The sequence below is a fragment of the Dichotomopilus funicola genome (assembly GCF_033296635.1).
Source record: "Dichotomopilus funicola strain CBS 141.50 unplaced genomic scaffold C8A04scaffold_22, whole genome shotgun sequence".
NCBI classification, from domain to species: Eukaryota; Fungi; Ascomycota; class Sordariomycetes; order Sordariales; family Chaetomiaceae; genus Dichotomopilus; species Dichotomopilus funicola.
The window spans coordinates 254415-266666 of record NW_026944043.1 but is presented as its reverse complement, the minus strand read 5'-3'; the positions used below and the strand labels follow the sequence as shown (position 1 = coordinate 266666).

General features: G+C 55.1%; 4 protein-coding genes across 4 annotated transcripts; 1 reads left to right on the top strand and 3 right to left on the bottom strand.

Annotated features, from left to right (window-relative positions):
- Nucleotides 1-391: 391 nt before the first annotated feature.
- On the top strand, nucleotides 392-1301 carry C8A04DRAFT_11306 (uncharacterized protein; the record flags this gene model as incomplete). The annotated part of the gene is made up of 4 exons (XM_062776914.1): nucleotides 392-482; nucleotides 602-647; nucleotides 735-1018; nucleotides 1147-1301. The coding sequence occupies 4 exons, from the start codon at nucleotides 392-394 to the stop codon at nucleotides 1299-1301; spliced, it is 576 nt and encodes a 191-aa protein (XP_062638046.1).
- An 863-nt stretch (nucleotides 1302-2164) lies between these two features.
- Nucleotides 2165-3809, bottom strand: C8A04DRAFT_27611 (uncharacterized protein; the record flags this gene model as incomplete). Its single annotated transcript, XM_062780344.1, has 2 exons — nucleotides 2165-3273; nucleotides 3362-3809. 2 exons carry the CDS (start codon nucleotides 3807-3809, stop codon nucleotides 2165-2167), a joined length of 1557 nt encoding a protein of 518 aa, XP_062638045.1.
- A 1806-nt stretch (nucleotides 3810-5615) lies between these two features.
- On the bottom strand, nucleotides 5616-6978 carry C8A04DRAFT_27610 (hepatocellular carcinoma-associated antigen 59-domain-containing protein; the record flags this gene model as incomplete). Its single annotated transcript, XM_062780343.1, has 3 exons — nucleotides 5616-5902; nucleotides 5959-6395; nucleotides 6494-6978. 3 exons carry the CDS (start codon nucleotides 6976-6978, stop codon nucleotides 5616-5618), a joined length of 1209 nt encoding a protein of 402 aa, XP_062638044.1.
- A 2396-nt stretch (nucleotides 6979-9374) lies between these two features.
- C8A04DRAFT_36438 (uncharacterized protein) lies at nucleotides 9375-10358 on the bottom strand (the record flags this gene model as incomplete). Its single annotated transcript, XM_062783527.1, has 1 exon — nucleotides 9375-10358. One exon carries the CDS (start codon nucleotides 10356-10358, stop codon nucleotides 9375-9377), a length of 984 nt encoding a protein of 327 aa, XP_062638043.1.
- Between the last annotated feature and the right edge of the window lie 1894 nt (nucleotides 10359-12252).

Here is a 12252-nt window from a genome sequence, read left to right as displayed (position 1 = left end):
TTGAGGGGAGTTTGGACCTAGATTGAAGGTCTTTCGTGATAGAAAATGCCCCCAGACAACAGATATTTTCTAGTTCGGAATCATGACAGTCGGCAAGCCCATGTTCATCCGTAATGTTACCGAACAGCGGGTGTAAGTGAGGTTGTGAGCTTGGTGGAGAAAGGGGACCCTTGTCCGAGGCCCCGAGGTTATCCAGTTGTACCTACAACCCTAACCCTTGATTACCACCCCAGCTGTTAGCTGAAGTGGACCGGGTTACGTATCTCACACACACCTCGGTGGCCGCAGCAGCGCGCGACAAGCTTCCCATTGTCTAGCGCTTCGTTACGGATACCTGTGCGTTCAACCTCCAACGAACCCGCCCCACGACGGCAACACACTGCTCGCGACAATGGAGCAACCACAGGCCACGCCGGGGTCGCTCTCATGGCGTTTGAGCTCGCACCCAATCACGCTACTGACGTTTCTGGGCTTTCGGATTTGTACGTTCCATTGTCTCTGGCACGCACGCGGCTCACTCCAAGCTGTCTTGCGCTAGATTGCGCCTTTCTGTCTATGATGATATATGTGGCTTTTGCGACTGACAAGATTGGAATGTTAGCGAGCCTCCTCGTCTACCTCTTCGGCCTACTATTCACGGATAACCTGTATGGCGAACCGCATCCCGAATCAAAAACATGTTTCAATTTATAACTCCAGAACTGCCCCGCTAACGCACCGGCAAACCTACACAGTGTCATGATCTTCATCATCACGATTCTCCTCCTCGCAGCCGACTTCTACTACCTCAAGAATATCGCCGGGCGCCGGCTGGTCGGGCTGCGCTGGTGGAACGAGGTCGACCCGGCGACGGGCGAGTCGCACTGGGTATTTGAGAGCAGCGAGCCGGGTACCAAGACCATCAACCCTACCGACAGCCGTTTCTTCTGGATCGCCATGTACACCCAGCCGGTACTGTGGATTCTGCTAGTGCTTGTGGCGGTTCTGACGTTTAAGTTTATCTGGTTGCCGCTTGTTGGTGAGTGTCTACCTGCCTACCTACCTCTCTGCTTGTCCAAGTAAAGAGAGGACGAGCAAGAGAGAGAGAGACTGTGTGTGTATGTGTATGAGAGGACAAATGGCTAACCAACCGGGTTTCCCCTACAGCTATCGCGCTCGTCCTAACAATCACCAACACCCTCGCCTTTTCAAGGTGCGACAAGTTCAGCCAAGCGTCGAATATTGCGGGCAGCGCCTTCAGTGGAGGCAACCTCGCGGGGAGCCTTGCGAGCAACATGGTGGGGCGGTTCTTTTCGAGGTGAGGTGAGAGGATACGAGATCCAGGGCAGTGCAACAGGGCTTGCGCTTTTCTGTCCTTCCCACGGCGTGTTTCGCGTGATAGGGGATCTTGGGAGGTTGGGCCGAAAGAGTAGTAGATACAACAGTCGGCCGCTATGAGACGGGACTTGAGAAAATTGACGGCGGCTTCTTGTATGATTCAAGGTGCTAGGGATTGGCGTTTGGGATGGCGGAATTGCTGGGTGCGTTGAACTTTTAGTGGATCGCTTATAAAACGGGTTTGAGTTTTATAAACAAAGCTCTTCGATGTGCTTGTCCAGATGCCATTCCTTATGGTCTTGGGACCCCCAAAACAGCTTCAACAGTCTCTTTGCTTCAAGACAAGAGCACTTGAAACATGTGTAGATGAGACTCCCACTTAACCGTCACCTCGTACAGAAGCAAACAGATAAGTAAAGTGGGTATATTGCATATTGCCTCAGTTCATGGCCACAGTACCACCACCCGGCAGCAGGTACTGTATATCCCAAGAATAAGAACGAACGTCGTGGCAACCCCATTTCCCGGGCAATCAAACCCTCTGCTCCTTTATTTCTCTCTCTCCCACTCCCTCCCCCCTCTCTGCGAGCCATCTCACTCATTCAATCATTCCCCAACCCTTTCTGCTGATCATGTTGATGATGCTTTTCCGAGAAGCGAACGACGGGTGAAAGCGACCGGCAGATTTTTGTTCAAGTGTTAAAAAGAATTATGAGAAGAAAAATGAACAAGAAATCCGGTAAAATCAATCCCAAAACATTCCCTTGACGCCTACCTCCCAACCTACCTACTTGCTAGCCCCGCTTGACTTCCTCCCCTATGTGCATAGCGCGACGGCAGTATTGCCTTACCGTCTCCCCGCCTGCTCAATAGCCGCATCCAATTGCCTCTCCTCCTCTTCTAATCGCCGGATCTCGTCCTCCGTCATCCCGTCCTCCACTAGATGCGCATATGGCGTCGTCAACCCGCGTGGCGTCGCGCGTCCGGGCGCGCTCGCACCACCTGGGATGGCGCTGAGTGACCGTGGGGGAGCAGCGCCGTCTTCATTCCCGGCGGTGTGGGCCGTTTGGGCGAGTGAGGCCGTCCGCACGCTAGGCGTACCGGTGCCGGCGGCGCTGGGACGGCGGTCTGAGTAGGGCGTGAAGGAGCGTGGGGGGTTTTCAAGGTGGTGTGCTCCCGTCGCGGCGGCTCCGGCCCCCGCTGCCCCTGCAGCTGCGGTTGTTGATGCTAGGACCGCGCCGGCTGCTGTGGGTTCAATAGCAGCACCGTTTGCTGCTGCTGCTGCTGCTGCGCCACTACCGCTAGGGCCAGGGCCGCCGTTCAGTGTCGTACCTTCGTCTGAGTACGGCGAGTGCGGCGCGACATCAACGTCGGCAGCTGCTGCCTCTTTCTCGGCGATAAGCTCCTCGCCGGCATGGCCCCGGTGGTGAATTGAATCGTACGTAGAGTCGCCGCCAGGGATGCGAGTTGCCTTGTTCTGACGTCGGCGGCGCAGTAGATACCAGGCGACCCCGATTATGAGAAGGAGGCCGACAATACCACAAGCCACGGCGATACCGATGATGGCGCCTGTCGCGAGCCCACCGTTACTGCTGGGGCTGCTGCTGTTTGATGGCGGGTTAGCCGACACGGTGGGATTCAAGCCGCCGCTAACACCGCCATCTCCCGAGTTCTCGCCGCCAATGCCGGAGCCGGAGGTAGGACTTCCAGTGCCGTCTTTGTTGGGCGGGACGGGGGTGCCGTATTCCGAATGGTAGGGAACGCCATTGGTAAAGTTGGAGTCCAAATAGAGCGGGTCGGTTTTCGGGTCGAAGTTCGGGGGGCGTATGGCAAACGGGCGTGAGTAGCTCGTGCCGTTGTCCCAGTTGGCCTTGAAGTAGAGCAGGCTCGTGGAGCCGAGGGCGTTAATATCTTCGTTTGGGAAGGAGACTTGGCCGGAGGTCTCGGATGCGTTCACTGCGGTGTGTTAGTCCGTAAATACTCCCGCCCAACAGCTCCCTGCCGTGAACACATTCTACGGTATTCTTGGGGATTCAAAACGCACCAACAAGCGTCACCATAGCTCGGTTGTCAATACCTCGACCATCTCGTTGCGGCATCCTTCGTCCCAGACCCCCATTATTCGCACCATTCTGCCCCGGCGTCTCACTCGGTAACCCATTATCGACCGTCGAGCTCGAGCCCACTGGCAGCGCACTCCCGCTGCCCGTCGACCGCTTTCCATAACCGACCTCATAGGGGTCGCCACGGCCGTCGACACGATAAAGGTAGACCTCCTGCACGAGCACGCTGTTGGCCTCCCATTCAAACGAGCGTAGCTGGGCATCGGCGTAGGATATGAAGGGCGCGGCGGAGGCAGAGAAGGAGCCGCCGAAGCCGTACGTGAAATTGAGGAAGGTGTTGCTACTACTGGCAAGTGTCCCGGGGATTGTAAGAACCAGTGCGATGGCGGTCGTCGCCAGCCAGTCTGGCTGCCCTATCGTTATCCGCATGTTGTCGTCGAGCCCTCAAGGGACACTCTTTTTGCCGAGTATCCGTATTTCGTCCGCTTCGTGTTCGATTAAGGTCGCCGACAGTCGTTCATCGCTCGTTTGCTCGCGTCGTCTGAGGGAAAAGCCGGCAACACTGATCCCGATCTGAGACGGGGGGCGTGGTAGGCTCAATCCGGGCCTCGGGCGACCTGCCGTTCCTGCACTTGCTCGTTTGCTCGTTCGGCCACTTTGACAACACAGAACCTGGGAATGTTTTCGTGATGGGGAAGGCAAGCGAACAAATCACCAGCAGCAGTGACAGGGAAAAAAGAGCAGCCTAGCGCGTGTTGAGGGGAGACTGAACGAAAGACAAGGCTCAGAATCCGTCCATCTCAGGCTTGTCAGCAACCCATTCAACTTTACCTGCACGCCCCCATCCATGTGGACGTCCGTTCCAATGGCCCCCCCAACCCAAACCGCTCACTCGCTCGGTGCTTGCTCGCTGGCCCTTCAGCTGGAAAGGAAAGGATTGCGCGGTTCCTCCCCTGCCCTCCTTCCCCGTCTGCACAGCCCAAGCCCAAAGCAAATGGGAAGCCACGGGCTAGCGGCACAGCTCCCATTCAACCCAACCCGAAATCCTTGTTTGTCCCGCCCGCGCCATTCCCAAAGCGGCGCCAAACGTTTCGAGGGTGCAAGGGTTGTCTGCCGGCTTTGTCTTGTTTCTTTTCTTTCCTTCTTTTTTCTTTCCTTTTTTGTGTTTGTTTCCCAAGCAGTGGGTGGACAGGCTTCCGTCAAGCCGATCAAGATAAAGATACGCCAAATCAACAATTTGCTGCCAACCGAAAGAATTACACGATAGCTCGCATAAAATCCCCCGGCCTTTCCATCCCTTCTCACAGCCCAGTGGTGCCTTCCCTTTTTCCCTTCGCTCGGTCTTCGGGTGATCCTCCTTCTGCAGTCTGCAGCCCAGCCCAGCAGCAAAGTCACAGCGCCGCGCTTACTCCGAACCGGGGGTGGCCCCATTTATCCCACCGGAGTGGACCAACCAGGACGACGAACACCCTGGCCCTTTAAATAGCAGACACACAGAGACAACTGCTGTGCGACAGCGCAAATGGGAGCGCGCGCCTCGCTGCATAACACCGGCGGCTCACTCAGTTGTTGGTAAGAGAACGAGATAGTTGGGTAGGTTCCGAGAAAGGTAGGTCGTTAGAGGAGGTGGAGGTGAATGCATATGCTACACAGTCGGTCGTATTGTAACAAAGAGAAGTGGGAAACCAACAACTGTCTCAACGGGTTTACATCGTGTAGTAAGCTCGCGTTCTGAGCTTCTTTCAAGGCTGAAGTGGGGAGGGCCAACTTGTCAGCAGAACACCGACGATCATGGATAAGTTGCCACTGAATTCCGGGGGAAGTCTCTCTTTTTGGCACCGATCGTCCATCAGCCCAGAGAATGCGCAAGTGAAATTTGCATTGGGCTGAAGAACAATCTGTTTGTAACGTGGTGTTTTTTCCCTCTAGTTTGCATACATAGTACACTACTATGTAGTCTTCGGTGTCTGTTTTGTGACCATCCCCGACTTTCCATCTTGATTTGCCAATGGCTAGTCTGTGCCACGACCCAGCAATGGGGGGATGGCTTTCAGCCTCAGCCGAGGGCAGAGATTTGTAGATAATAAACCCTGAGCGGCGCGAAAATGGCACCCAAGGTTGCTTGAGCGGTTTATCCTGGGCAAAAAGTCGGGACCGAAGGCCAAGAACCGTTCCATCGTAGAAACTGAGTCGAACGACCAAAGCATTCTTCCCAAATCCAAACCAACAAACCTCTCACCGTCTCCCCTTGTTGGCGACCTGCTCCTTCAACAGGATATCCCGCATCGCTGCCCTTGCGTTGCGGCTCCCTCCCAGCTTTGGCCCACGAAGAATCTCGTCCTTGTTCTTGGGAGGTCCTGGTTTGGGCGCATTGGTTGCCCGCCTTCGTCGGTTGCGCTGCGCCATTGCGTCCATAAAATCGCGCCGGAACTCCTCCGCGATGCGGTCATCCGCTGCCCCGTCTTCTTCTTCCCATGTCGTCTGATGGGCTGCTTGGTCTGATGGCGAATCGTACATGTCGACTGAAAACCGTTGTTAGCAAAGTGATCATATCTTGGTAGCAAACGGAAAGACTCACTTCTGTTCTCACTGAGGAATTCCTCCACCAGCTTATCGCGCTGGATGTCATCACTCCCCCGGCGATTCCTCGACCGCAGCGGTTTCCCGTCCCGCCCCAGCCGTACTTTTTTTTGCCGGCCATCGGCCTCTTCCCGTTCCTCCTCTTCAATCTGACCCTGCAGTCGTCGCCTCGCACGTTCCGTCATCTCGATGTTGCGCGCGCGCGCCTCGTCGCCGAGGTCGATCTCCAGCAGCCGGCCATGCATCACGCGTTGTGAGTCGATTTGCCCGGTCGGCAGGGGGCCGCTGCCGGTCCCGCTTCGGCCGTCACCGGTCGTCGACGTCGTGCTGTCTTCGCGGCTCTGCTGCTGTTGTTGTTCTAACGCTTCCTGCGCGGCCGCGGCTTCTGCGGCGTGCCGCTTGCGTCTAGCCAACTCGGATTCTACGTACTCCTCCCTTGCTTGATCAGCCGCCGTTCTTGCCACCCCCAGCTCCCCAACTTTGCTTTTGTTTTCTTCCATTCTCGAAGAGGGTGGGTGATGGCGGTAACTCACATGTGCCTGTTGACCAATTCGCCAACCAACCCCGTCTGTGGCGCAAACCGCCTGGAGATCCCACCGATGACAGCCGCTTCGGCGCCTTGCTGGGCGTCTGCGTTCCCGTGCAAAACGACACCCCGTTCGGAGTTCTCCTCGTTCGTCACGCCGTCGCCGGCGAAGCCGGACGGGCTGGCGCGGAACCCGACGCCACCCTGTCGATGCTTGCGAGCATTCCGTAGACGCCGTATCTCAGACACGGATAGCCCTTCTTCGCGCTCGCTAGAACCACCACGGCCCACGGTCGTCATCGGTCTGTCGTTGCCTGATGGGGGAGGATCGGCGGAGACTCGTGCTTGGGCGGTTTCGGCTTCGCCGGTGGTGTTGCTGTCAATCGCATTGTCTGTCTCTCCTGTCGCGCGCTGCCGGTAATTCTTTCTCTTCTTGCCCGGGCGGAAGAGGATTGGGGGAGCGGCATCCGGTTCTGCGTTGATGGGTTCCATGGTGTCGTGTGTTTGTTGATGAAGGGAAGGTTACATACGGTGGGGGGTTTGCTGATGCACCTTGCCGGTTAACAAAGAAATGGGCCGGCCGAGACTCGGGGCGGAATCGGGGAGATAAGCAACCCTAACCCTCAACCGGACAACTTCATGTCCAAACTCAAAGTACTGTGTAAAAGGGTCACATTTCGTTGATAAGAAAACGTACTGCGTAGTAAACGCGTGATTTGGTTTTTATCTTATCAGCGCTCTCTTGTTTTGATTGTCAAGTTCTATTCACCTACATTTACCAACATAATACGTGTTTGTGCCCCTCTCGCAACCTCGTTTTTCGGCATAGGATCCGAATTCTTGACGCTAAATTTCAACAGTCAAGGCCCAACTCTACAAGTCTACAGTTCTGTTGGCCCATATAACCAACCAGAACTACCTCAAACATCTCGGCGCTGAAAACCCAGGCCACCCGGCCCAGTTCGGCCCACCTGCCGCCTAGAGCAAATCGTGAGCCACCGATACATAGTAAGCCACTCGGCCGGCCGACCTGACCCGCTGCCCGGCCGACCCGGCCCCGTGGGCCCACCCGCCCGGGAGATCGACCGGTCCTGACCTTGTAGTTGATTATCCACTTCTCCGGCCCGCAGATCACCATCCCTTTGAGGCCGCTGTGTCTTTTCTCATTTTTCCATCACTTTTTCTAGAACAGGTTTATAAATAGACATCGCGGGTGGCAGTTCGATGACGGCCGAGTACCGCAAGGCCGGCCTGCTCGGGAGGGCGGGCCATGAACAGCGGCTTGACCGACTGGGTAGAACTAGTATTTTCTAAAGACACTCTCGCCGGCTAGTTGGCCAACAAGTTTCAAAGCGGGTACGCTTGATTCCGCTGGCGTTGTCGTCATCGTCAAAGCAACACAGTGGGATGTATGTATGTACATACCGACCACGAAGTCGATTCAGCTACTTCGTACTGAACAGTACACACCCGTGAGCCAACCCGTCGCCCCCACCAAACCCGTCCCACGCAATGCCTTGTATTTTCATTGCACGCCCACTCACCCCGTCACACAAAAAGCCTAGACTTTCCGAAACCCCATCGCACAGACGCGTATGTCTCGGCCCGAACCTAACCCACTCTAACTTAGCAAGAGTCCCGCCTAGATACGGTTGTGACAGGTTTGTAAAGAGTTTGTGGAACCTACCGGGTAGGTAATAGATGAATAGCTGAACTAGGTCAGGTAACACCACCGGGAGGGATCGTATCCAGCCGTAGAAGAACTCCGTGTGGAAAAAATTGTAGTCTGTTGGTACCCCCCTGGCCTGAGTGGGCTTAACTCGATTCAACCTCGCTCAACCACCTACCTAGGTACTATCAGACGAGCAGCGGGCCGAAGCAAGCAACACGGAAAACCAGGTGGCCGACCAAGTGGCAGGGTGGAACGGGTAGGAGCATATGTCGATAAAGGTCGGGATAGTGAGTGCGGCTTGGGTAGTAAGTAGGTCAAGGAAACAGGTCCGGCAGACGATCTATTTCTATTTTTGTTTTCTTCGATCTTGACCACAGGGAAAGATCCCACCCATGACAAGGAGAGGGAATCACAGGTCGGCCTTGGCTTGACGGGCCTTATCTTGGCCCACTCTACCTAAGATGAAGGCCAACACCTTCCAACGGCCGCATCCAACCTTCCCGATCTGGTAACACCACACCATACACGACTCTTGCACGCGTGGAACCTCACAAATAGGAATACCTGTCATGCCAAGTACACATGACGAAGTTATGCAGAATAGAAGCAACGTTGTCGCTGTTTGTTCTAGAAACAGCGCGGGGAGTATCTTAGAAGGCTGAAAAAAAGAAAAAAAACGAAAGCAAAGTAAAGAGAGCAAAAAGGTATCGAATCTAAATCACAAAAGGGGACAGATGATCATGTATCATCTGTCTCTCTCCGCTTCGTGACCCTACCCCGCCAAGCAATGTAATTTTCCCAACGCCGCCCGTGTACCTGGCATCCGTCCTTACCCGTCTACCCCTTTTGCCTTCCCTCTTCAAATCGTGCGGTCGATGTTGTGAGGGCCCTTCGGTAGGTGTGAACCCCAACCAAGGGCGGCAAACCAGAGCCAAAAAGGAGCGACCATGATAATGTCCTTTGTTTCCGGAATATCCAGAGAACACAGAAGAACATCTTGATCATATCCCTAACCCCGCTCGAGCAGTCGCCGCCTTAGTTCCCAAGTGACAACCCCCCCGCCGTCGAGGCAAGTTGCAATGAACGCGTCCGGAGCCATCCCGTGTACCCCAAAGCCACACCGCCAGCCGAATATCCCGGGTCATAAAAACATGTACAGTGAATGTAGTCCCATCTCTTTCCCATTTCCAATCTCGAGCCCACCCAAAACTGCCATCTAAATCCAAGCGGCGGCCACAGGTCGTGATGGGACCATGAAGGTGGCGAACAAGCTACGCACCTCACTTAGGTATTCATCTGCGCTGATCTTGAATAGCCCACGCTGCTGCATTTCGTGGTCTTGTAGGTCCACCACGTTGGCCGCCATCTGGTCCTTCACGCCGTACTCCTCCGCCAGCTCTGACACCTGCGCGAGTTCATTGCCGAATGGGTGTTGTTGTTGATGTTGGTGCTGCTGGATACTTGCACTGCTGGTGCTTTTACTGTGTTGGACAGGCGGTGGTTGTTGCCGGATCGAACGCTGTCGGGGTGGAGAAGTGGGAGCCGAAGGAGAGGATGTTACGGTGTTGGAGAGCTTGGATTTGTGTTGTTGATGTTGATGGTGTACTGGGACTGAGCTGACACTGGTGCTTGTGCTGGTGGACGAGGACCGTGAGAAGGTTAAGCTCGCTTTGGTCGAGATGGTGCGTTGGGATGGCTGAGACTGGTGGGATTGTTGGGATAGCCCCGATGCAGAGCGTTGCCGCACCAGGTTGTATTGTTTCTTGGAGTGCGATACGGTGCGCTGTGGGATCACTGGCCCCGATGCTGGAGTCACCGAAGTGGGAGTCTTGTGCTGAGCGGGCCCAGTTGTGAAAAAGGAAGATAGGTGGTTTGGTTGCGGGCCCGCTGACATCTTCGCGGGCGACTCAACGTCCGGACTTGTGGGAGGAGTTGTGCCGTTTGTAACTGCGCTGTCAGACATGTCGTCGTCAGATCTTTGTGACGAGCCTGTCGATATCGCCGACATGGGCTGGATATCTGGCGCATTGTAGGACAACATGTTGGTGGTGTGGATGAGTTCAACCGGGCCGGAGATCTTGTGCCGGAGAGCGCTGGCTGCACCTTTCGTGGTCGTGTTGCTGCGCTGCACCGACTTTTCCTCAGCTAGCTGAACACTTTGCTTGACCCTCCGGGTCGTAAACGCCCTTGTGATAGACATCTTGACTCTCTAGTAGTGCTGGCTGCCGTTCAAACTGGGTGCAGAGGACAGGTTCGAAACCACAAGTTTCGATGTACCGATCAAGGACGAGGAACAAGCGATATTCAAATCCGCTCTGGCGCCAAGTTGTAACCGCGGGCGTTGAGGATCAACTTTGCCGACGATACCTTCTATTTCTCTAAGTCGAAGAAAAAAGGCAAAGATTGATAGGCGCAGGTCAAGAATCCGTGCCGTATCTCGGGGGGCAAATGCGACAACCGGCGCACAAAGTAGTTGTCGTGTGATTTGGTGCTGGTGTGACGTTGCGCTGGGCCTTCCTTGTGTGCGAGTCGTGGCACTATTCTTGCGACTAAGGGTTGCTCATACCAAGCACTGCAGAGTTGTGAAGGATAAGTGGGTGGGGAGTCCAAACTGAGACGTCGATACCGTGTGACCTGAATAGGTGGAGGGGATCGTCACTTGTAAGTTGAGGAATTTCGCCACGTGTAGAGCGTGGCTGTAGGGCGGCTCAAAGAAAAAAAACGAAGGTCGTGAATAGAATAGGTCCAGTGGCTTAGTTTACAAAGAAACGCCAGCCAAATGTAGGGCCTATGTTTGCGCGTGGATCCGGTCCGATTCGATAGGTAGTCAACGGGGTTCTTTGATGCCGCTGGTACGTAGAATGCGCAAGAAGTTGTTTGAAGGAACGTTTGGAAGTAGTAGGTGGGAACGTTCCAGACGTGTTTGTTGTTTTCTGGTGGTGACGGTGCTTCCGCTTAGAAACCGGCGATGATGGCTGCCAGAAAGGGGGAAAAAGGAAAAGGAAGGAATGGAAACTGTTCCAAGAGTCCAAATGAACCCGCGATGTGGAACTCTGAACAGTTCAACAAGTTCTGTTGAAGGAGAGAACGGAAGAAAGATCCCAAAAGGTCGGAAGGAGGTTCAGAAATGGAAAGGTTGCAATGAAGGGGGGTGGTGGAAGAGGGCACGAAACATTAAAGGGAAGGGCATGAGGTTTGGGGAGAACACAAACTCCTCGTCGGCGGAAACAGGGTTGCAGGTAGGGGGTACATCTCAAGCAGCCTTGGTCACAGTAGAGAGGCAAGAGATGGAAGCCGCATCGCATGTACTGGTACCATCTTGACCCGGTCAGCGCGTTGACTAGTTTTCGTCAACCAGGGGGGGTGGTCTTTTGGATTTGCCCTTCGGTCGCTTGCGCGGGAGCAAACCACATTGCAGGAAGGCGTGGAAGGCAAGAATGGGGCCGGCGAACGCAAGGGGACCGGGCCTGGTCGCGCCGGGAGGAAACCCTCCTGCCCTCGTTGTCCCTGTGGGTGGGCCGGCCACTTTCCTTTCTGCGACTCCTGGTTGGCCCTTCTGTCGAGCCGGGCGTGACTGGACCAATGAGCTTCATTGGTGCCCCCCAAACTCACTCGCACCTCCCCTTTTCCGTTTCCCGCCCGGTTGGGGCAAGCACGGCAACAGACCTTCAACAATGGCTTCGAGCAAGGGAAAGAGCGAAGGCAAGCCCGTAATGTTAAGGGAAGCGCACAACAAGAACACGTGAAAAATCGCACTTTGGTCTATTTTCTGTTGTTCTCCTTCAAACTCACTTTTTGGCTGAACATGGCCTCGAGCTTAAGGCCAAATACCGCGCGGTTGGCCGTTCTGTAAGCCCCAAGTGCGCCATGCCGGCCCTGAGAGGGGAGCGCGCCAAATCGCGCAGGGTTCATCGCATGAGATCCCACTGCGGTGCGCATGTACCTGCATTGCGCATGCCTTCACTCGACAGGCATCAACGTGGTCAAACTTTATCGACGGCCCCATGACGGTATGAGCAGCAGTTCGGACGGGTGCATGATTTGGGTCATTTCATTCGGTGGAAACATTCGCCCAAAGCAGAGAGTCAGGTGTT